Source organism: Thalassophryne amazonica, chromosome 12 (assembly GCF_902500255.1).
Source record: "Thalassophryne amazonica chromosome 12, fThaAma1.1, whole genome shotgun sequence".
NCBI classification, from domain to species: Eukaryota; Metazoa; Chordata; class Actinopteri; order Batrachoidiformes; family Batrachoididae; genus Thalassophryne; species Thalassophryne amazonica.
Window position 1 is genome coordinate 11,646,386 of NC_047114.1, and position 25,234 is coordinate 11,671,619.

Consider the following 25,234-nt stretch of genomic DNA (forward strand, 5'->3'; position numbering starts at 1 on the left):
GTTGTAAAAGTCGGACACTTCAATGGCTCCTTCATATTGGTCAGGATGCAGGTGGTAGAGAGATACCTCACCAATACGGAGCAGGGCATTTTTGGGTACCGTGACCCACAAAGTTTTCCACGGAAGTTTAATACGAGTTGATGTGTCATGACAGTTGTACACTAGTAGGGCTGATTTTTCGGGGGTGTTGACTAACCAGAGTTGTCCTACTATCTCTACCTGAGTGTCCGAGACTTGGCGGAATGGCATGATGGTCGTTGGACAGCGATTTGTCCCAGTAAGTGTTTTGAAACCACAGATGCCGGCAGTGTCATCTCAAATGAACGGTTTGCTGGGGCACAAATAATGGATGTCTTTCGTGACAGTGCACATTTTGAGATTCAGCACTAGGTATAGCTCAGGATTAGCGTCGTTGAAAGCCACTACAGGTGGTGTGTGGATCTTAAGGTGATTGTCTCCTTGCCAGAGACCTACGTTCACGACACTTTTGAGCCTGTAGATGTTTTCAGTAGTAACAATCGGCAAGTTAATTAGAAACGCCATTTCCAGATCCTCTGAATCTACACAGATTGGGATTGAGCTTCCCAACGTGTACGCGAGGTGAGCTTGTAGTGGCATGACTAGGCTATGGGTTGCGGACTCGAGAAGTTGGTGGACCAGGTTTAAAGGGACAATGTAGGGTGGAATCCTACCAACGGCGAGGTTGTCAATGGAAGAGCCGACGTCCCTGGTCGTGTCTGCCATGAGCATATTCAACATCTGTGTGTGTGCATAGTCTTCCTGCAACACTGATGTTAGTTGGTCAATTACGCCCACTGTCTTATTGAGCACGTTGGTATGGGTGTTAAGTATTACCATGGTGTCTCGTATGGTTTGTCCGATGGTCTCAAGACCTTCTCTCTGTACGTTAAGCTGAGCCTGTATTTCAGGGATTACCTCCTGGAGCTCGCTAATGTGTCTCTTTACCGTTGATAGTGTGACGGTGTTAACTGCTGATAAGCCGAAACTGAAGAGGGATCCTACAGCTGAGGCTGCCATTAGCAGACCTCTAATGAACCTCTTCTCTCTCTTGTTGAGTCCACTCAGTTCTGCTTGCGTTACCGTGAAGTTCTCTATCTGGCATAGCATGTGGACTATGTCTGCATCAGCATGCTTCAGGACAGACTTGGTCCACCGGCTACCTGCCCAGGAGACCAGGTTCACTGCACTGCTGGCGAAGTTAGCCCTGTACACTTCTGTGGGGTCGAGCCTGACGAACACCCTCTGTGTGTGCAGGCGGCAGTTTGTTATCAATAAGCTGGCTGGTCCTTCAGGACAATGCCCGATTCTGGTTCAAATTCACCCACGTCTGGGGAGGTTTTGGCAACGGTTGTGCTGAGGAGCAGCAGGGTCACGAGCCAGGTCGGAAGCATAGAACAAGATGCCACGGAGTACTTGTAGGTTATCACGGGCGTGGTACAGCTGTTTCAAGTCATGGATGGAAGCAAAATCATCCTCAGTGAGTGGGTGAACTTGAGGATCAGTGAGGTGTAGCACCATTTTGTTTATGGCCAGATCCAGAGCCTGGAGTGAAGCCAGATCGGAGTTGGAGAAAGCTGGAGCGACCAAGGCTGTTGTGGGGACGGGAGCTGTGGCAGGGTCTGCGGCAGCAGTCTTGGCACGAGTCACCACTGATACAGCATGAAAGGGTGGGTGGGGCAAAAGTGCCTCCTCAAATGCCCACGGTGTGCCGTCCAGAGCGGCTTGCTTGGCTAGTGTTTCAACCAAGTCATTAAATTCTTTGTATTGGCCTGGTGCGCGGTAGTGACCTCTGACCTTTTTCCAGTATATCTGGAGGTCGTGCGTAGTTATGAGGTGATCATGAGCCGCAAACAGTTCTTTGTGCTTGACCGATTTCTTGTTGGAGGTCATGAAACCATTGCGTTTCCAGCAGGGTAGATGGCACAAAAAGCTAAGGCGTGCATAGTTTGAATCTGTGCATAGCACAAATGTTTTGACATTTTGCGCCCCAGCTAACTGGCATGTTATGAGTATGCCCGCAATTTCAGCATACTGAGAGGACTGTGGTCCCAGTTGGAACTTTTGTGGCTCATGTGGTGTGTTGTCAATCCACACGACCCCCAGTCCTGCCCGGGCGACTGTTTCATGGTGAAATGAGCAGCAGTTCATGTACGCAGTGATCATGCCTTGGCAGGCATTGTGGTTGAAGTAGTGGTGATTAGGGGAGTCGGGTGGTGACACGTCTTTGTTAAACGGGTTTGCAGCTGGTGTGTCTTCGGTGCAGCACTGGCAAACAGCTAACCCTGTGCCTAGGGGAGTTTTGCGGTCTTGGGCGTACCGCACCTCAATGTCAAAGCTTTGCAGTGCCATAAACCACGAGGCAACTCGTGAGTTTCTTACTACACCTTCTCGCAGTCTTTGACTGTTAAGGAATGTCACTGGTTGATGATTGGTTTCTACAATGACTTTTTGTCTGCCCAGATAGTTGGCAAAATGTTTCACAGCCCAGACTGTTGGTAGTAGGGCTTTTTTGCAGTCACTGAATTTAAGTTCCGGCGGTTGTAGCGTTTTGCTCGCGTATACGACCACTCACCTATCTTCGTCTTGCATCTTCATCGTACAGTCCTGCGCTTAGGCATTGATTGGAGAATCCCACCTCTAGGTGCAATTCTTTGCTACAATTGGGGTATGCTAGTCACGGAGCTGAGCAGAGTTTGTCTTTCAGAGCCTGCATGGCCTGTTCTTGGGGTTCACCCCATAGGAACGGTGTATCATTTTTGAGCAGGTCTGTCAGTGGTTTCGCCAAATCTGCATAGTTTTCAATGAATTGGCAGGAGTAGTTGCACACTCCCAGAAAGCTGCACAGTTCTGTTAGGTTCATAGGCGTTTTGATGTTGGTGATGCCTTGGACTCATCCAACTTGTGGTTGCACTCCGTCTGGTCCGACAAGGAGGCCCACATAGTTGACCTTGTTCTGACACCATTGACACTTTGAGAGGGAGGTTTTTGCACCAGCAGTTGTGAGTTGGCTCAGAATGTGGTCTATCTCATCCAGATGTGTGTCTAATGTTGGGTTTCGCATTAGGACGTCGTCAACATAGATAAGGGTGCCTCGCTCGTTAGCGTCGGGGCATGCCTTGTTCAAGAAGATGTTGAATTCTGCAGGTGAGTTGGCATAGCCAAATGGGCACCTGGTGAAAGTGTACTGGTGGTTGGCGAAGGTGAATTCCAGTTTGTGTTGATCGTCTTCATGGACAGGGATTGTCCAGAACCCGGAGGCCATGTCAAGCATGGAAAAGTATTTTGCGTCTTTTACTTTAGGAAGTTCCTGCTCTAACCGAGTCATCGGCCATCGAGATAGCGACACCTGTTGGTTGAGTTTGCGGTAATCGATGGTAAGTCTCCACTTACCGTTTGGTTTGATTAACGGCCATACAGGGGTTGAATAGGTGCTGTTGCATGGCCTTATGATCCCCTTTTCCCAATAGGTCATCTATGATTTCCTGTACAGGTTCATAGGATGTCAGAGGAATTTTGGACTGTCGCACGAAGGTGGGCGGTGCGTTTGGAGGAGTTGGGATGCGCACAGAGTGGATGTGGGTGAGTCCACAATCCAATGAATCATTGGCAAAGGACGCTCGGTATTTATAGAGTAGATCTCTTAGACGTCCTTGCTCCTCATCATTCTTTAAAGCATCTGCTGCGGTCAAGACTTGTTCTACCTGAGATGCAAATTCAGAATCAGAACCTGGGTTAAGGTTCAGAGCTGGTTCAGTGTCATTTCCAGCATTTGTTTTGTTTTGAGAGTCGACCGTGAGGAACGTAAGGGTCTGGAGGACCATGTGGTCAGGGTCATCAAGGTCTATTCTGCTGACAGTGTCTTCCTCAGAGATGTTTGCTGGGAATACAGTGATCGCTCCTGAGGGTTTTGAAAAGACAACACCCCATTGTGGACAGGGAAGAAGCGATGGAGGGACTTGGCCAAGAACTGGGATGTTCAGCTCAAAGTCCTGGAATTCAGTGCTGATTAACCAACCAAGTGGGGTGGCTTTGGGAATCAGGATATCTTCGCCAGTGTCGTTATGCACCATCAAGCGAGTCGTCCGACTTCCTAGGCTCGGAAGTGGAGTGGCTTCAAGAGATAGTCCCAGATTGGTGAAGAGCTGGTATGGCTGGAAGACTGCTTGTGAGTGTTGGAGCCGTTGTCCTGGACGTATCACGAGGTGGAGTGGTGCATTTTTCAGGTTGGCAGGTATCGTGATGTGACCATCACTCACTACCTGACATGCGTCAGGGATCAATTGTCCAGACCTTAGATACTCCGGATCGGAGTAAGTGGGGTCATCGCGTGCTCTGGTCAAAGACCAGAGGACCTGATTGACTCTGTCAACCTGTACCTTCAATCGGACAAGGAGGTCACCTCCTATGCAGACAGCAGTGGGTGTGTTTTCCCAATGGAGACCATCTACTACCAGAGGGCAGTACTCACTTGCATTAGTGTCCTCTGACATCTTACAGAGGAAAGTGTCCTTCTCGGCCAGCAGTGCACTGGGGGCCATGAAGCATTCCGCGGGTCGACAGCCGACGGAATGTCCACTGTGACTGTGTTGCGTGGGGGTTCTGTATCATCTGGGATCTCAATGGCATAACATTGGGGTTTTGCCGGTTGAGTCACCTCATGTGGGTGAGGGTGACGAACCTGTGCCCACAGATTTAACTTTTAAGTTAAATGACAGGACATATCACAGTGAGCAATTTAATGATGACGACATTCAATGAGCAATGATTATATGACATTCAGATAATTTGGTTTCATAGCGGGAGTTTTAGGAGTTAAAAACGTCCTAATTTAGAGGGAATTTACTTTGGTATTTATTTACTTGAGAGAAGATTAATGATTTTGAATAGAGTTAAATAAAGCCTCTCTGTTTATCTGACAGCATAGCCGGTCTTACTTGGATACAGTGCAGCGGGTCTCCGTGAGGTCTGATGCTGGACGCCGTCTGGTTCAGTCGACGCTCCGTCCACCACACAGCTTCTTCAGGGACCTTGACAAAGAGGCTCTGCCGGTCTGACCCGCCTACTTTTGTCGGTGGCGGGGATGATTGCTGTTGTTGTGCTATGATTTCACGGCGGTGGTTCAAGTTGCTGTTGAACGTCTCAGCTGACCTGGATGTTTTTCTCTGCAGCACTCTGGAGTCTGGCTCATTAGAATAAAGGTTTGGGCGTCTTTATTCTCTATCAAAAATCAAAAATTCGTCTTTCGTTGTCGTCTTTTGGAAGCTGGGTCAAATCAAAACTCAATGTCGGAAAAAGATAAATTCTTGTCAGTGCGCCCAAAGAAGAATGAGTCTTAAGTAGCACGTGGCTTTAAACAAAGAGTCATAAATTTTTGTGTTGATGGATAGGGCGCGTCTTTTGACTCAAGACGCACACAGCAAACACAGAAGAGAGAAAGGAAAAAGAGAAAAGACCGAAGAGAGCAAATTCCCAGGCGTGAACTCTTTTAAAGGTTTAACAAGCTCCACCCCCAAGAATTCTGGGTAATGTAATTTCTGGAGTTTCCTTCGTCTAGTTTTATATATATAAATCAGCACGGCTCCAAAATTCCCGCTTCAAAACCTAAACAAGTCCTGTAGAATAAATCTTGTAACTGGTTTACCTGGAATTATATACCACACACATATAAGAACACACAAAGCTAAACGTTCCCCAATGAACAGAGTATAACACATCAAATATAATACTTTCATGCATAAATAGAAAAGAGTGACATGTTTCCTTTTCCCTTTTTTTGTTACAACAATACAATGAAATTTCCTTTTAAAAACATGGTTACAATTTTAAGTCTGCAGGAGTCGGTCACCTGCCCTTCCCCAAATCATCCAACAGGGGTCACTCTTGTTCCATGGTTAGATTTTGTATTTATCTGGCAGAAATGTGAAAAGCGTAATACTGAGTCGATTTCAACCAGAAAAACTTTGCAATGATCAGGGGACTGATGGTAATCCTTCAGTGAGTTGTTTTCTTTTGAGTCTAGTGTGAAAGACGTCTTTTTATGACTTTTGGTGAAGAAAGTATGTTTTTTCTGTGGAGGGTTCTTTATGGTAAGACGGGAGCTGATACATCTTGTTTGGGTACTGATAAGAATTCACAGCTCCATGAGGAATGCACTTTGGGGAGTCTTAAATCCTGATTAGTGGTGGTGGTTTGACACAGAGCCAAGCTGTGCCTGGCTTGGAGCGTCTCCTCTTTGACACCTGAAGATATACCAGGCCTTGCTGTATGAAGTTTAAACTTCATGGCCTCTGCTTAATGCAAGCATAAGATGTTGGTTGTTTGATCACAGCTTTCCGCTACACTGGTGATCGTCTTAGTATTTTTTTTGTTCTTCGTGTTGCTTAATGCTGACAAATTATACTGTATTTGTTGTCTTTCTGATGCTTGATTCTGTTTTTTTTTTTTTCTCTCCGTTTGACGTGTGGCTCCATCCAGAGATGGGAGTGGGTGTCTATTTGTGAAACCCTCATGTCCTGTACACCGGCAACATTTCCTGTATATTTGTTTTGTGAATTGTTTTGTAATTTCTGTCTGTAGCATGGCCCAAGCAGAGGGTCACCCCTTTCAGTCTTGTCTGCTTGAGGTTTCTTCCTCAGAGGCAATTTTTCCTTCCCACTGTTGCCTGTGTGCTTGCTCTGGGGGTTGGTAAGGTTAGACCTTACTTGTTTGAAGCGCCTTGAGACAACTTTGTTGTGATTTGGCGCGACATAATTTGTAGAAAATAAATTGAAATTGAAAAAAAAAAAACAAGATGCAAGCAACCACTGGAGTGTATAAAGAGACTAGACTGGAGGGTGTAAGAGAAAGACCAGGCGGACCAGACAGGAAACCCAATGTGAGCAAAGGGTGGGGCCTAATCATGACAGAATGACAACACTGTGTGCTCGCTGCGAGGGATCACGCATACCTGTATTCACATACTGACATACATAGGGAGATAGGTAAGCATGTGAACATGGACCGGGAGGTGGGTGTGCCAGAACACACACATGCAGGTCAGTTCAGCACACACCTCACGCGCACACACACATACACACCAAAGGGAGGCAGGACAGGAAAGGGAGCTGAGACACAGAATCAATGCAAAAAACCCCGAAACAACCCAACCAGACTGGACCCTAACGGATAGAGATTTAACACTGACAGAGCTGATTTAACACTGTGAAAGTTTTTGTAAGTGTTTGGACTGGTACCGACTGTAGTCCAAGTGGAGTCTGTTTGACTGCAGAATCTGCTGGATTGTAAATTTAGCTCCTTTAATCTGTCAGTAGATTGTTGCTCTGGATTGCTTGACACTGAGGGGATGGGACTGTTCTTTGTGAGTTTGTCGAGGGAAAGCAGCACCAGCTCCTCAGCTGGTTTGCTGACTTCACCTTAGCAGAGTTCTGAAAGTCTTCTGTCTTTAATGGAGAGACTGAAGGAAGCAGTAACTTGGCGTCGGTGCAGATCCTGGAGGCTAGAAACTCGTAAGAGACTCTGGATTTCACCCACTGCAAATCTGTTTCTGCTTTTGCCAAGTGGCACCGTGTCAGGACAGAAACCACAAACTGTGTTGGTTTGTTGGAGGCTTTGCAGGAGCAGCTTTGCCTGGCAGAATCTGCGCCATCTTTACATCATGTCTTACAGACGGACCTTTATGTAATTTGTTTTTACACTGCAGCAGTTTTATTCCTCTCACTTTGTGCTACTTCATTCTGAGGCCTTTAGCTCATCACAGATGTAAGATTCAAAAGGATTTAAAATTCTACATTTATTTTACTTAGAATACAGAGGAAATGTTATGTGTCGGACGCAGCCCGGAGAACCGACCAGCGTTTGAAGGACCCAGTATAAAATAAGCAGAGCACAGTACAAAGGATAACTGAGTTTAATAAACATAACAGTGATGTGAAAAATATAAAAGTGCGCGGCCTGGCGTGGTGGAATGCGATGCGCTCCCAGCAGCGCTAACGGTCCGGAGCCAGAACCAGTTCGGACCCAAGGACCCCGCCGACACCCCCCAGGTGGCCGCGACAAACCGAGTCTGTGAAAGAAGAAATCATTATGTGAGTCCACACTCAACACACAGAGAGACCACTCAAAGGTGCACAAACAGCAAACACTTCCTGGCTTAATTGCAAATCAGCTTCCCACCCTGCAGGCATGGAACACCCTGTTCACAAAACTCCACTGCAGTGGAAGCTGATTTAAACGACCAACATACAGCTCAATATAATAAGGTGTGAGGGACACCACATTTACTGACTGTATAAATGTTAGTCACAAAATCTAACGTACTTCAGGAAGTGTGCTGACGAGCGTGAGACCTCACCCCCTCCTCTTTCACAGACCATGCATCAAACCTGGACGTTCTCTGCATCCACTGATGATGAGATGGCTCTTGAGACGACGATCTCACCCGTCTGGTCACAAGGTCGAGTCTCTGGCAAATACACACTGTGTACTCCAGTCTTAAATGCCACCAAGTTCCAATCCATGTAGATGCACCACAGCTGTGAGTCCTGACGAGCCGCAGGTGATCAGCCTCAGGTGATCAGGGTGAGGTCCTGATAAACTCAGCTACACAGCCACTCAGTCCCTAATGCAAGCCACCTGGAAGGAAAAACAAAAGACAGGACAAAAGACAGAAACAAAAAGGCAGCCAGGCCCCCCCAGCCATACAACAGGAAAACTATGGTGGATATATCCAACTTCATGCCAAGTTTGTGATGGAGTCACGAAAAGTGATTTAATCTAAAAGTGATTTTAATCTATTTTGTGATGATCAAATCATTTCCATGAGGGTATCACAAAATTATTAGGTGATGGTATCACGAAATTTGGGGTGACATGGGGGAGGGGGCATTGGAGTTAGGGTGAAGATTACGGTTAAATAAGTGCCTGGAACTTAACCGCGTCACAAAAAAATGTGACTTATTTTGTGACAGTATCACAAAAAGTGGTATAAGTATATAGCAGATAAGTTGCACATTTTTCAGTAGTTTGGGAGGTCCTGCCACTTATACTCCAGCACACCTTACAGTGAGGCAGAAGTATTGGATCCACTGTCAATTTTGCAAGTTTCCCCACTTAGTTACACTTCAACTGTTAGAGACCGAATCTAAAAGAAAAAAAAAAATCCAGAAAAATCACATTGTATGATTTTTAAATAATTAATTTGCATTTTATTGCGTAAAATCCAGAAAATCACATTGTATGATTTTTAAATAATTAATTTGTATTTTATTGCATGAAGTAAGTATTTGATCACCTACCAACCAGCAAGAATTCGGGCTGGTTGGTAGCCCTCCTATTCTGCCCTCATATCCTGCACTCTTCACCTGTATTAATTGCACCTGTTTGAACTCATTACCTGTATCAAATACATCTGTCCACACAATCAATCAATCACACTCCAACCTATGGCCAAGGCCAAAGAGTTGTCTAAGGACACCAGGGACAAAACTGTAGACCTGCACAAGCACCCTGCTTAGAGCGCCGCTCTCATTGGACCGACATCTCTGCTATTTTGGCATTGTGGGATAGCTCACACCCACAGATTGAGCTTGTCGGACTACTTTCACCACACTGCTCAGCGTGCCGCTCTCGTTGGAGCAACAACACACAGAATGTGTCTCTTCCCAGATAGATCTCTTTCAGTGCAGCTTCTTGTTCTGACTTTAACACAAAGTTAACACCCAAGTCTTTTATCGCCAACTGTAAATGGTCATCAAACCATTCCAATCGTATCTTTCTGAACTCTTCCGCATAAACTTCATCGTGTCAAAGTTTACAGTGTGCTTGAGCGATAACAGGTGAAGTTGCTCATAAACTTTAAGTTTCTTAAATATTTATTATGGCCACTCTTAAAACTTCAGTTATCTTTATAAGTTCACAAATTCACTTTATAAGCACAAGGTTGGGATGGGCGAAAGGACAGTAGGCAAGCAGCTTGGTGAAAGGCAACAGCTGTTGGCGTAATTATTACAAAATAGAAGAAACACAAGATAATTGTCAATCTTCCTCTGTCTGGGGCTCCATACAAGATCTCGCCTCATCAGGTAAGGGTGATTCTGAAAAAGCCCAGAACTACACGGGAGGACCTGGTCAGTGACCTGAAGAGAGCTGGGACCACAGTCACAAAGATTAAATTTGTAACACACGATGCTGTCAGGGTTTAAAATCTTGCAGGACCCACAATGTCCCCCTGCTCACATCAGCACATGTCCAGGCCCGTTTGAAGTTCGTCAGTCATCATCTGGAAATAAATGGTCAATGGACTGCATTTATATTATATTATATTATATTATATTTATATAGCGCTTTTCCATCTGCACCAGATGCTGAAAGCGCTTTACAATTATGCCTCACATTCACCCACTGACACAAACACACTCACACACCAATGTCAGGGTGCTGCCACACAAGGTGTTCACTACAGATCAGGAGCAACTTGGGGATTAAAGACTTTGCCCAAGGGCCCTTAGTGATTTTACAGTCAGGCTGGGGTTTTGTTCCGAGGATCCCCTGGTCTCAAGCCCAACGCTTAACCACTAGACCATTACTTCCCCCCACTAGACCATTTCCTACCCCGTGCCTCCTCTGGATGAAGCATGGGACAAGGTCATGTGGTCAGATGAGACCAAAATAGAGCTTTTTGGTATCAACTCCACTTACCGTGTTTGGAGGATAAGAACAATCCCAAGAACACCAACCCAACCGTGATACATGGGGGTGGAAACATCATTTTTGGGGCTGCTTTTCTGCAAAGGAGACAGAACGACTGCAGCGTATTGAAGGGATGATGGATGGGGTCATGTATTGTGAGATTTTGGTAAACAACCTCCTTCCCTCAGTCAGAGCATTGAAGATGGGTCATGGCTGTGTGTTCCAGCATGGCAATGACCCCAAACACACAGTCAGGGCAACTAAGGAGGGGCTCCGTAAGAAGCATTTCAAGGTCCTGGAGTGGCTGAGCCAGTCTCCAGACCTGAACCCAATAGAAAATCTTTGAAGGGAGCTGAAACTCAAAACCTGAAGGATCTGGAGAAGATCTGTATGAACGAGTGGACCAAAATCCCTGCTGGAGTGTGTAAACTTGGTGAAGACCTACAGGACATGTCTGACCTTTGTAATTGCAAATAAAGGTTTCTGTACCAAATAATAAGGTCTGTTTTTCTATTGTATCAAATACTTAGTTGCCTTGCAGTATACCCCCCCCCCCCCCCCCCCCAAAAAAAATGCAATGTGTGCCCAAGCATGAAACAGTGACTGGAGTAGACATCAATGGGCATGTTGGTGATGAGGAAGTAATGGGTATAGGCCATGGGCCAGCATGGTCCCGCTTGCACGGGGGGTCCCCAACCTTATAAATTTGGTATCATTAGAAAGCGTAGGGTGTCTAGATTACAAGAATAACTGGTAACAGTAAAAGTACTGGGCCTCACTATGACATAGCACTTTTATTGTCCTACCCTAGCCAAAAGAAAATGTCTAATTATGGCATCTGATATTTTTACCACACAACATGAACAGTTACCAAATCATCATCTTTTAAGCAAATGGGACATATAAGACACCAAATGAAAGCTGTCTTTACAGAAATTCAACTAGATTTTGAATTATGTCCACAGCTTTCTTGTTCAGATCACAGGGTATGCCTGCATCCAAAACCCCATGTCAAAGATAGGAATGACAAACTCTTGGTCTACTTCATGTGTGGCCTCTTCTGCTACTCTCAGACTTTCTTTGGGAGTTTTGTATTCAGTAATAGGGTGGTTAATGACAGTGTAGTAATCCATTGTTGTCATATGTCATAGTGAGGCCAAGTATTTTTACTGTTACCAGTTATTTTTATAATGTAGACCTCCTAAGCTTTTTAATGATACCAAATTTATAGGCTTATGGGCGGTGGGGGGAGGGGTGTGGAGTGCACACAGGACCATACTGGCCCATGGCCTAGTAGATATGGCATCAAGGACAGGAATGTGGAAGGACAGATGATAGTTGATTTTGCAAAAAGGATGGAAATGGCTGTGACAGAGTGACATATAAGAGAGGAGGAAGGTGCACACAGGTGGATTACATTCTTTATAGGAGATGTAAGATAAAAGAAATTGGAGATTGTAAGGTGGTGGCAGGAGAGGGTGTAGCTAGACAGCATCGGACGGTGGCTTGTAGAGTGACTTGAGAGATGAAGAAAATGAAGAGAGTCAGAGCTTATCAAAGGGTCAGATGGTGGAAGCTGAAGGAGGATGACTGTTGTGTGAAATTCAGTCAGCAGGTGAGACAGGCAGTGGATGCAGGGGATGCAATTTTGGACAACTGGAAAAGTACTGCAGATATGGTGAGGGAGACAGCTAGGAGGGTCCTACATGTGACATCTCGACAGTGGAAGGAAGACAAGGAGACTTGGTAGTTGAATGAAGATGTTTAGGAAGATATAAGGAGAAAGAAGGGTGAAAAAGAATTGGGATAGTTGGAGAGATGAAGAATGTAGGCAGTGGTACAAGGAGATGCAGCGCAAGGCGAAAAGAGAAGTGGCAAAGCCAGAGGAAACGGCATTTAGCGAGCTGTACAAGAAGTTGACAATAAAGGAGTACAGGACTTGTACCGATTGGCCAGAAAAAGGGACAGAGCAGGAAAGGATCTGCAGCAGGTTAAGGTGATAAAGGATGCAGATGGTAAAGCGCTGACAAGTGAGGAGAGCATGTTGAGAAAGTGGAGGAAATATTTTGAGGAGCTGATGAATGAAGAAAATGAGAGAAAACGCTTGATGATGTGGAGTGAGTAAATCAGGAAGTACAAGGGATAAGTAAGGATGAAGTGAGGACAACTATGAAAAGGATGAAGAATGGAAAGGCAGTTGGTCCAGATGACATTCCAGTGGAGGCATACAAATGTTTATGAGAGATGGCAGTGGGGTTTCTAACCAGATTGTTTTATAAAATCTTGAAAAGTGAGAGGATGCCTGAGGAGTGGAGACGAAGTGTGCTGGCTGCTATTTTTAAGAACAAGGGTGATGTGCAGTTCAGCCATCTGAAAAGGACAACGTCTAGACTCCTCCACATGGAGGTTTTCCAGACATGTCTAACTGGAACATGGATGGATGGATGGATGGATGGATGGATGGATGGATGGATGGATGGATGGATGGATGGATGGATGGATGGATGGATGGATGGATGGATGGATGGATGGATGGATGGATTGTTTTTCTTGTGAAATATTCTCTTGGTTTGGTCAGTTTCTATACAACTTTTATCAGTCTTCCAAAAAACTATTTATTGTGTTAAAAAAAAGGAGGCAATAAGGAAAGTCACTGCACATCACATTTCTCTGCATCTTTCCCCACATTTGTTTGTGGTTAAGAAGTTTTGTGGTAAAATGTCTTGCTCAAGGAAACTTCAACACACTTTCACAGTTGTAGGTTGAACCCACTTTTCAGTTTGTGGACAACCAGCTCCGCCCACTAATCTCTGCATTACGATACTGAAAAATGTTTTGAGACAATTCTTCAGGTTGATTTGATAGTAAAACATATGGCTTGGCTGAGCAGATGTTATTCTCAGTGAGATTTCTTTTCTGTGTTTGTTGTTTACATGCGTTTTTTGTTTTTGTACACTGCAGGAGCGCCTGGTGCTTTCAGTGCTGCCACGTTTTGTAGTTTTGGAAATGATCAACGACATGACAAATGTAGAGGACGAACACCTCCAACATCAGTTCCACAGAATCTACATCCACCGCTATGAGAATGTCAGGTGAGATTGTCCAGACACCTTTTTGTGTTAGTGAACACAATGTCACAAAAACATTATCATCACAACTAGGATTATTCATCATGTGGAGTCATGTGGAGATAATTCCAGTGGAATGCGTGCCAGTAGACTGTAAAATCATTCATATTTTCATCAATGACAGAATGCTGATCTGGATATTGAAATGACATTTGCCTATTTTATTCAGCATTCTTTTTGCAGATGTTAAAGGCTTCACAAACCTTTCCACAACGCTGTCGGCACAGGAGCTGGTGCGAATGTTGAATGAACTCTTTGCACGCTTTGACCGCCTTGCACATGTAAGTGAATTTTGAGCCGGATGCTTCAGTGATATTTCAGGTTTTATTGATCTCCCCTGAGGATCATAACACACGTCACCCAAACCCTGAACTGAAAATCAAACACACACTTCACATACGAGGCTGTTAAATATGTAGTTTGGTTTATCCTAGAAAGCAGTGAGTTTACTTTACAGTCAAATACTTGTGTTAATGTATATTACGAGCGACGTGCCGTGCAGCTCGCTCATGGGTCAGGGAGTCCCAAACAGGAAGTGCCAAATTTTGAGTCCACAGTTAAACAGCAAATGTGAAATGTCAAACATTTCCTGGATCCTACGAGCCGAGATCTTGTGGGATCTCGTGGGAATTTGGTGGCAAGTTGAGACTGAAACAGGAAGTGCCAAATTTTGAGTCCACAGTGAAACAGAAAATGTCAAATGTCAAACACTTCCTAGCATGGGCGGAGTTAGAGCGGAGGCCAGGGTTGTACTGGACTCCCCTGAAATCTGATTGGACACAGATGATTGATATGTCACGGCACCGCACATCTGGTTGAAAAGAGATGCATTTTGAAGTCAGTAACACATATTGACTGCTAGGTCCCTCCTGTGCTGTGAACCACAGAAAGTTCTAATCCACCTTACTAGAAGAAAAAAAATGATTCAGATTTGAAACTGAACACGTCATCCAAACCATGGACTCCAAATGACACCAAACTTATATTGGTGAGTAAACGACCGTATTTTATGCCAGAAATGAGGTCCAGGTTGTTAAAAGCGGCATTTCTCCTTTAATTCGGGTTGCCTTATATATACGTGATCTCCAATGATTTTAAATGAGCAGACAGCTGTTGATTCATGACATATAATGTGAAGACGCTCAGGCTGAAAGAAATACAGGTAATTTACTCCTCCACTGTTCTGTATAAAAGCTGTGTAATCTCTTAATTTTGCTCTCTCAAGGACTTATTTTTAAATAACCTCTTCATTTTTCTGTCTGAGTGACACACCAGTGACACAACTTCATATAAATAAATCTAAAGTTATCTTCCTTAAACTCAAACTGAAAGGAAATCTCTACAACTTGATGTAAATTGATTAAAAATATAAAATACAGCTTCCTGATGAAGTGGAGGAACTTCCAGACATGTGAAAGGCAAATAAAGAAAAATGCTTAAAATGGCGCCCCCCCAGAAGCTGAAAGGTTTTAGCCATGCCAATGCTCCCCCGAAGCATTTGCTCAAAAAGAAGTCTGAAGGACCTAAATGACATGGTGAGATGCTGAAGAGCATCGCTCGTTCATGCCTGGGACATATACATAGTGTTTTAATATTTGTGTTATGTTATGCTTTTATGTTATTGTGCTATGTTGTGTTGTGTTATGTGTTGTTATTATGTTATGTTATACTATGTTATTTTATGTTATTATGTTATGCTGTTGTGTTATGCCGTTATATTGTGTTATGTTGGTATATTATGCTGTTATATTGTGTTATGCTATATCTTGTCATCCTGTTGTGTCATGTTTCCCATGCCATGCTCTATGTCATGTTTGTCATATCATGTTGGTTGTGTCACGTTATGTTATGTCATGTTATGTTATGTCATGTTATGTTATTTCAGTTCAATTTATTTCAATTTATTTCATTTATATAGTGTCAAATCACAACAAAGCTGCCTCAAGGTACTTCACACAAGTAAGGTCTTACCTTACCAACCCAGTGGATGTTATGTTGGCCGTGCCATGTCATGTTGTTATGTCATGTTAGTCACGTTAGTATAGTGGTGTACTCTCTACTTCTGCATTGTTGACTCCTCCCACTTGCTCACCTTGGGACACAGTCACAATCTTCTGTATGGGATGCAGACGCTGTGACCAGAAGGGCAAAAACCCGGGCTCTGGCTCTATGGCCAGAGAGTCCTATTAGTTGTTGGGGAGTGAGGTCTACTGACTACTATTCCACAGTGACTCCTGCTGGCCTCCATCACATTAGTCATATCACGATATGCTGTTATGTTATGTTTCTCATGTTGTTATGTCATGTTAGTCGTTTCATGTCATACTGTTATGTCATGTCTTTTTAACCTTTTTAAGTCTTTTTTAAGCTTTTTAACCTACCCCTGGTTCTCAAGACCAGGCACCTAAGTGGCTCTACTCTACTCTTTTCTACTGTCCTATTTTACTCTTTCTTTTTAGATATTTAGATATACCTTTATATACTAGCATAGTTTCCTCTTAGAATTGGAATATAATATATAAGATATACCTTACTGAATTTTCATGTCTGTCATGTTAGTCATGTCATATGCTGTTATGTCATGTTATTCGTGTCATGTCATACTGTCTGTCATGTTTGTCACATCATGTTAGTTGTGTCTTATCATGTCATGTTCTGTTATATTATGTTAGTTGTGTCACATTATGTTATGTCATGTTGTGTTATTTTAATTCAATTTATTTCATTTATATACAGTGGGTCAAAAAAGTATTTAGGCAGTCCCTGATTGTGCATGTTCGTAATTTGAAAGATGAGAGAGGTCTGTAATTTTCATCATAGGTACACTTCAACTATGAGAGACAAAATGAGAAAAAAATCCAGAAAATCACATTGTAGGATTTTTAAAGAATTAATTTGTAAATTATGGTGGACAATAAGTATTTGGTCAATAACAAAAGCTCAACTCAATACTTTGTAACATAATCTTTGTTGGCAATGACAGAGGTCAAACATTTTCTGTAAGTCCTCACCAGGTTTGCACACACTGTAGCTGGAATTTTGGCCCATTCCTCCATGCAGATCTCCTCTAGAGCAGTGTGTTTTTTTTTTTGTTTTTGTGGCTGTCGCTGGGCAACATGGACTTTCAACTCACTCAACAAATTTTCTATGGGGTGGGTGTCTGGAGACTGGCTTGGCCACTCCAGGACCTTGAGATGGCATCTTGCATGGAGCCCCAGATCGAGGGAGATTATCAATGGTCTTGTATGTCTTCCATTTTCTTACAGTTGCTCCCACAGTTGATTTATTCACACCAACCTGCTTGACTATTATAGATTCACTCTTCCCAGCCTGGTGCACATCTACAGTTTTCTTCCTGGTGTCCTTCAACAGCTCTTTGGTCTTGGCCATGGTTGAGTTTGGAGTCTGACTGTTTGAGGCTGTGGACAGGTGTCTTTTATACAGATAACAAGTTCCAACAGATGCCTTTAATACAGGTAACAGGTGGAGGACAGAAGAGCTTCTTAAAGAAGACGTTACAGGTCTGTGAGAGCCAGAAATCTTGCTTGTTTGTGGGCGACCAAATACTTATTTTCCAACATAATTTACAAATAAATTCTTTAAAAATCCTAGAATTTGATTTCCTGGATTTTTTTTCTCATTTTGTGTCTCATAATTGAAGTGTACCTATGATGAAAATTACAGACCTCTCTCATCTTTCTAAGTCAGAGAACCTGCACAATCAGGGACTGACTAAATACTTTTTTGCCCCACTGTAGTGCCCAATCACAACAAAGCTGCATCAAGGCGCTTCACACTAGTAAGGTCTTACCTTACCAACCCAGTGGATGTTATGTCATGTCCTTTGTGCCATGTCATGTTCTTATGTCATATTACTCACGTTAGTATAGTGGTGTACTCTCTTCTTCTGCATTGTTGACTCTTGCTCTCCTTGGGACACAAAGTCTCAATCTTCTGTATGGGATGCAGACGCTCTGACCAGAAGGGCAAAAACCTGGGCTCTGGCTCTGTGGCCAGAGAGTCCTATTAGTTGTTGAGGAGTGAGGTCTACTGACTACTATTGCACAGTGACTCCTGCTGGCCTCCGTCACATTAGTCACATCACATTATGCTGTTATGTCATGTGTCATGTTTGTCATGTCATCCCTGGTTCTCAAGACCAGGCACCTAAGTGGCTCTACTCTACTCTTTTCTACTCTCCTATTTTACTCTTTCTTTTTAGATATTTAGATATACCTTTATATACTAGCATAGTTCCACCTTAGAATTGGAATATAATATATAAGATATACCTTACTGAATTTTCATGTCATGTCAGTTGTGTCTTATCATGTCATGCTCTGTTATGTTATGTCTGAAGCCTATCCCATCAGTCATAGAGTGTGAGGCAGGGTACACCCTGGACAGGATGCCAGTCTATGCCATGTAATGGCATGTTATGTTTTTCAGTGTTTTAAAATCTGACCAGTGAAATGTGGACGGGCCAGCAGGCAAACAACCTTAACATAGCAGAAAGGCTAAATTCATTCAGGGGTGATGTTGTTGGAGAAAAGTTGCAGTATAATAACAGAGTATCATAGATACTCCAGGATTGTTTATGGTTGGTGCATGTCTCCTCTCTCGGGGTGCCTTTGAGTTTTGTTCTGCAGTCAGACAGATGATATCGACTGACACCTAAGGTTATTTTCCACCTCATTTGGAAACAAACCTGTCTGCTTGGTTATGTTGTCTGAGCTAATCTTTGTGTCGTGTAGTGTGCAGCCTCTGATGGTGGATCAAATCTCATGAAAGCTAAGTAAAGACGCAACAGTAGCTGAATACATATTTTATGAAGAACAATGTGGTGAATAATTGATTGAGGATTCCTTCTGCGTGATGGCGTGTTGGTGTGATATTAGATTGAAAAGTCTTTTAGACGCTCATGGTTGGACAGTCGCCATTCACAGAGAGAACCGGAGCTGTTAATGAATAATTATCATTACACACGATGAGCAAGCATAAACAAAAGCAGAGTACATAGGCAGGAAATAAGAGATCTAAGAGAAGAAAAGCAGCATTAAATAAAGGGCTGGACTGGACTGGCTTCAGATGGCTAACATGGAATGTTGGGTGTATCTTCATGGACCTTGGGCGGCGGAGACGGACAGAAACAGGGTTAGTGATCTTCGATATGGGGAACAGACCAACGAACCTGGGAGCCATCTTCTGAGGCACACCTCACAGAGACAGGTGGCACATTGACAGCCAAACCTGCTGACCCGGGGCATAGGAGGGTGCCGCCGAATGTCTACCATCCGCAGCTTTGTTGTAGGCCCCAAAGTCTGCAATAGAGCTTTCTGGGCCCACTCCCAAGTTCGCCCGCACTGCAATATGAGTCTCAGGGCAGACGGTACAGGGCAACATAAATGTGTGGAGGAAAATAGAGATGGTTTATGACCAAACACTACATGAAATGGGGAGAAATCACATGGAGATATGTTTGAACCAGTTCGATCCATGGAAGCTGGGTTGACCAGGAGGCGGGATACTGAGAAGCCAGGATCCACAAGCCCTTTTCCAACTCCTTGCTGAGTCGTTCAGACTGTCCATTAGCTTGAGGGTGATATCCTGACATGAGGCTGGATGAGACCCCAAGATGACGGCAGAATTCCCTCCAGAACTGTGAGATAAACTGAGGAACCCGGTCAGAGACAATATCCTGGGGCAATCCATGCAACTTGAACGCATGAGTTAACAGAGTTTCAGCACTCTCCCTGGCAGAGGGGAGTCTAGGCAGTGGTACAAAATGAACCATCTTTGACAATCTGTCAACAACAGTCATGATTACCGAGTTGCCCCTAGAGAGCACCAGACCCGTCACAAAATCTACTGAGATGTGCATCCATGGCCAAACTGGAACAGGCAGAGGTAAAAGGGCGCCCGCAGGTGGGCATGTAGACGACTTATGCATGGCACAAATAGAACAGGCATTAACATACTCCTTTAGATCTGACAGCATACGTAGCCACCAAAACCTCTTAAGAACAGGGATACCATGTTCCTTAAACCAGGTATGGTAGCTCTGGTGCTGTGTCCAGGTGCCAAGTCCTGTTGGAAAATGAAATCTGCATCTCCATAAAGTTGGTCAGCAGCAGGAAGCATGAAGTGCTCTACAACTTCATGGTAGACGGCTATATTGACCTTGGAGCTCAGAAAACACAGTGGACCAACACCAGCAGATGACATGGCACCCCAAACCATCACTGACTGTGGAAACTTTACACTGGACCTCAAGCAACGTGGATTCTGTGCCTCTCCTCTCTTCCTCCAGACTCTGGGACCTTTATTTCCAAAGGAAATGCAAATGTTATGGATTGGGGGGTGTTTGGCTGGGCCTGCTTTTCTCTGTGTCTCCTCAGGTGGTTTGCATTTGGCCCTGAGTTGAGAAGAGGTGAAGTGTGCAGAGGACCAGAGAACCTCACTCATTGCCTGCACCTGCTGCCTGTCTACACGTGCAGATCAACAGGATCCACAGCTGGAGTGCATTCCCTGATGAGGCCTGCTGGATTTAAGCCCTGAAGATACAGGGCTTCTTTGCCAGAGGATTAACTTTGTGCCATCCGTGTGAGGCTGACTTTGAGAGATCAGCCTCGTTACTACAGACGCTGAGGACCGCTCCAGGTTTGACGCACGTGTCTGTGAGAGAGGAGAAGTGAGGTTCTCAAGCTTTACTGCGCACTTCCTGAGGTACTTTAATGTTTGATTCCTAATAATTAACAGCTGTAATTGAGCGTTCCTGTACACTGTTCTATTTGAGGCTGTTACGGTAATTGTTTGGTCAATTGTTAGTTTGGCACTTGCTGTGAGGAGCTACCTTTAAATTAAGCCTGGAAGTGTTTGCTGATTATATGCTTGTGTGAACTTCCCTCTGAGTTGAAGGTTTGGGCTTACTAACCTCGTTCTCCTCTTCACAGACTCGGTGGTCCGTGCAGCCACCTGGGGGGGTGTCGGCAGGGTTCCTGAGTCCAGAACATTTGTGGCTCCGGGTCCATTTGCATGCGCCGTTCTCCCACGCCAGACCGCTGCTCCCTTTTGCACATTACTACAGTTGGTTAATAAATCTGTTTTCTTTGAACCGCTCTCTGTTCTTTTAACGCTGGGTCCGGTCAGACGCTGGTTCGGGTCCTCCAAACCGCGTCGGCGCACATAACAGCAAAATTTACTTTCATCAGAGAACATAACTTTGGACCACTCAGCAGCAGTCCAGTCCTTTTTGTCTTTAGCCCAGGCAAGACATCAGGTCAGCAGTCTTCCCCATGATTGTGTACTAGCCTCCAGAACTCAACTGAAAGACCAGTTAAAGGGCTTTGCAGGTGTTTTGAGTTAATTAGCTGATTAGAGTGTGCCACCAGGTGTCTTCAAAATTGAACCTTTTCACAATATTCTAATTTTCTGAGATATTGAATTTGGGGTTTTCATTAGTTGTCAGTTATAATCATTAAATTAAAAGAAATAAACACTTGAAATATATCAGTCTGTGTGGAATGAATGTATACATTATACAAGTTTCACTTTTTGAATGGAATTACTGAAATAAATCAACTTTTTTCATGATATTCTAATTATATGACCAGCACCTGTATATACAGGAGTCTCTCATGGCTGGCTTGATCCGTCCCTCATCCTCACCCGCCGGGGTGGAATTTTTCTTTGTGGAAAAGAAAGACAAGACCCTCTGTCCCTGTATAGATTATCGGGGCCTCAATGACATCACGGTTAAGAACCAATATCCTCTGCCGCTAATCTCCTTGGCATTCGAGTTGTTAGAAGGAGCGAAGGTTTTCACTAAGTTGGACTTACGGAACGCGTACCACTTGGTTAGTATTCATGCACCGGCCATTATGAGTATCTGGTGATGCCATTTGGACTCATTAACGCACCCTAACCCTAACCCTCACCTGATCTGGAGACCCACAAGCAGCAAATCCTTGCAGTTCTACAGACTCTGTTACAAATTGTGTTTGTAAAAGCAGAAAAATTCGAGTTCCACCACTCCACCGTGTCTTTCTTGGGGTCGTGATTTCGGAGGGGGAAATACAGCGGTTCAAGACTAGGAGCTTCCTAACTGTCATAAAGATGTCCAGAGGTTCCTTGGTTTTGCTCATTTTTATCGTAAATTTATCTGCAATTTCAGTACCATAGCTGCTCCTCTGCATAATGTAACCTCCTCGCTACGTTCTTTTGTTTGGATCCTGGAGTGCATTTCGGAACCTATTGTTTTACAACGGCCCCTTGTTGCTCCTTCCTGACCCTGCGGGCAGTTTGTGGTCAAAGTCGATGCGTCAGACATTGGTATCGGGACTATCCTCTCTCAAACTAGACCTAGTGACAACAAACTACATCCCTGTGCTTACCTGCCCAAGAAACTCACTGCAGCTGAGCGAAATTACAGCCTCGGAGACCACGAACTGCTGACACATGACATAACAGTATATCAATCAATCAATCAATCAATTTTTTTTATATAGCGCCAAATCACAACAAACAGTTGCCCCAAGGCGCTTTATATTGTAAGGCAAGGCCATACAATAATTATGTAAAACCCCAACGGTCAAAACGACCCCCTGTGAGCAAGCACTTGGCTACAGTGGGAAGGAGAAAAACTCCCTTTAACAGGAAGAAACCTCCAGCAGAACCAGGCTCAGGGAGGGGCAGTCTTCTGCTGGGACTGGTTGGGGCTGAGGGAGAGAACCAGGAAAAAGACATGCTGTGGAGGGGAGCAGAGATCGATCACTAATGATTAAATGCAGAGTGGTGCATACAGAGCAAAAAGAGAAAGAAACAGTGCATCATGGGAACCCCCCAGCAGTCTACGTCTATAGCAGCATAACTAAGGGATGGTTCAGGGTCACCTGATCCAGCCCTAACTATAAGCTTTAGCAAAAAGGAAAGTTTTAAGCCTAATCTTAAAAGTAGAGAGGGTGTCTGTCTCCCTGATCTGAATTGGGAGCTGGTTCCACAGGAGAGGAGCCTGAAAGCTGAAGGCTCTGCCTCCCATTCTACTCTTACAAACCCTAGGAACTACAAGTAAGCCTGCAGTCTGAGAGCGAAGCGCTCTATTGGGTGATATGGTACTACGAGGTCCCTAAGATAAGATGGGACCTGATTATTCAAAACCTTATAAGTAGAAGAAGAATTTTAAATTCTATTCTAGAATTAACAGGAAGCCAATGAAGAGAGGCCAATATGGGTGAGATATGCTCTCTCCTTCTAGTCCCCGTCAGTACTCTAGCTGCAGCATTTTGAATTAACTGAAGGCTTTTTAGGGAACTTTTAGGACAACCTGATAATAATGAATTACAATAGTCCAGCCTAGAGGAAATAAATGCATGAATTAGTTTTTCAGCATCACTCGAGACAAGACCTTTCTGATTTTAGAGATATTGCGTAAATGCAAAAAAGCAGTCCTACATATTTGTTTAATATGCGCTTTGAATGACATATCCTGATCAAAAATGACTCCAAGATTTCTCACAGTATTACTAGAGGTCAGGGTAATGCCATCCACAGTAAGGATCTGGTTAGACACCATGTTTCTAAGATTTGTGGGGCCAAGTACAATAACTTCAGTTTTATCTGAGTTTAAAAGCAGGAAATTAGAGGTCATCCATGTCTTTATGTCTGTAAGACAATCCTGCAGTTTAGCTAATTGGTGTGTGTTGTCTGGCTTCATGGATAGATAAAGCTGGGTATCATCTGCGTAACAATGAAATTTAAGCAATACCGTCTAATAATACTGCCTAAGGGAAGCATATATAAAGTGAATAAAATTGGTCCTAGCACAGAACCTTGTGGAACTCCATAATTAACTTTAGTCTGTGAAGAAGATTCCCCATTTACATGAACAAATTGTAATCTATTAGACAAATATGATTCAAACCACCGCAGCGCAGTGCCTTTAATACCTATGGCATGCTCTAATCTCTGTAATAAATTTTATGGTCAACAGTATCAAAAGCAGCACTGAGGTCTAACAGAACAAGCACAGAGATGAGTCCACTGTCCGAGGCCATAAGAAGATCATTTGTAACCTTCACTAATGCTGTTTCTGTACTATGATGAATTCTAAAACCTGACTGAAACTCTTCAAATAGACCATTCCTCTGCAGATGATCAGTTAGCTGTTTTACAACTACCCTTTCAAGAATTTTTGAGAGAAAAGGAAGGTTGGAGATTGGCCTATAATTAGCTAAGATAACTGGGTCAAGTGATGGCTTTTTTAAGTAATGGTTTAATTACTGCCACCTTAAAAGCCTGTGGTACATAGCCAACTAACAAAGATAGATTGATCATATTTAAGATCGAAGCATTAAATAATGGTAGGGCTTCCTTGAGCAGCCTGGTAGGAATGGGGTCTAATAAACATGTTGATGGTTTGGATGAAGTAACTAATGAAAATAACTCAGACAGAACAATCGGAGAGAAAGAGTCTAACCAAATACCGGCATCACTGAAAGCAGCCAAAGATAACGATACGTCTTTGGGATGGTTATGAGTATTTTTTCTCTAATAGTTAAAATTTTGTTAGCAAAGAAAGTCATGAACTCATTACTAGTTAAAGTTAATGGAATACTCAGCTCAATAGAGCTCTGACTCTTTGTCAGCCTGGCTACAGTGCTGAAAAGAAACCTGGGGTTGTTCTTATTTTCTCAATTAGTGATGAGTAGAAAGATGTCCTAGCTTTACGGAGGGCTTTTTTATAGAGCAACAGACTCTTTTTCCAGGCTAAGTGAAGATCTTCTAAATTAGTGAGACGCCATTTCCTCTCCAACTTACGGGTTATCTGCTTTAAGCTACGAGTTTGAGAGTTATACCATGGAGTCAGACACTTCTGATTTAAAGCTCTCTTTTTCAGAGGAGCTACAGCATCCAAAGCTGTCTTCAATGAGGATGTAAAACTATTGACGAGATACTCTATCTCCCTTACAGAGTTTAGGTAGCTACTCTGCACTGTGTTGTTATATGGCATTAGAGAACATAAAGAAGGAATCATATCCTTAAACCTAGTTACAGCGCTTTCTGAAAGACTTCTAGTGTAATGAAACTTATTCCCTACTGCTGGGTAGTCCATCAGAGTAAATGTAAATGTTATTAAAAAATGATCAGACAGAAGGGAGTTTTCAGGGAATACTGTTAAGTCTTCTATTTCCATACCATAAGTCAGAACAAGATCTAAGATATGATTAAAGTGGTGGGTGGACTCATTTACTTTTTGAGCAAAGCCAATAGAGTCTAATAATAGATTAAATGCAGTGTTGAGGCTGTCATTCTCAGCATCTGTGTGGATGTTAAAATCGCCCACTATAATTATCTTATCTGAGCTAAGCACTAAGTCAGACAAAAGGTCTGAAAATTCACAG

The 25,234-nt window shown here is 43.6% G+C and overlaps 1 protein-coding gene across 1 annotated transcript in view; it reads left to right on the forward strand.

Annotated features, from left to right (window-relative positions):
• The window catches only part of adcy8 (adenylate cyclase 8 (brain)), a 304,694-nt gene that overhangs the window by 112,407 nt on the left and 167,053 nt on the right, over window positions 1-25,234 (forward strand). Inside the window, 2 exon segments of the mRNA XM_034182725.1 lie at window positions 13,669-13,799; window positions 14,005-14,116. Of these exon segments, the coding sequence (XP_034038616.1) occupies window positions 13,669-13,799; window positions 14,005-14,116 (243 nt within the window).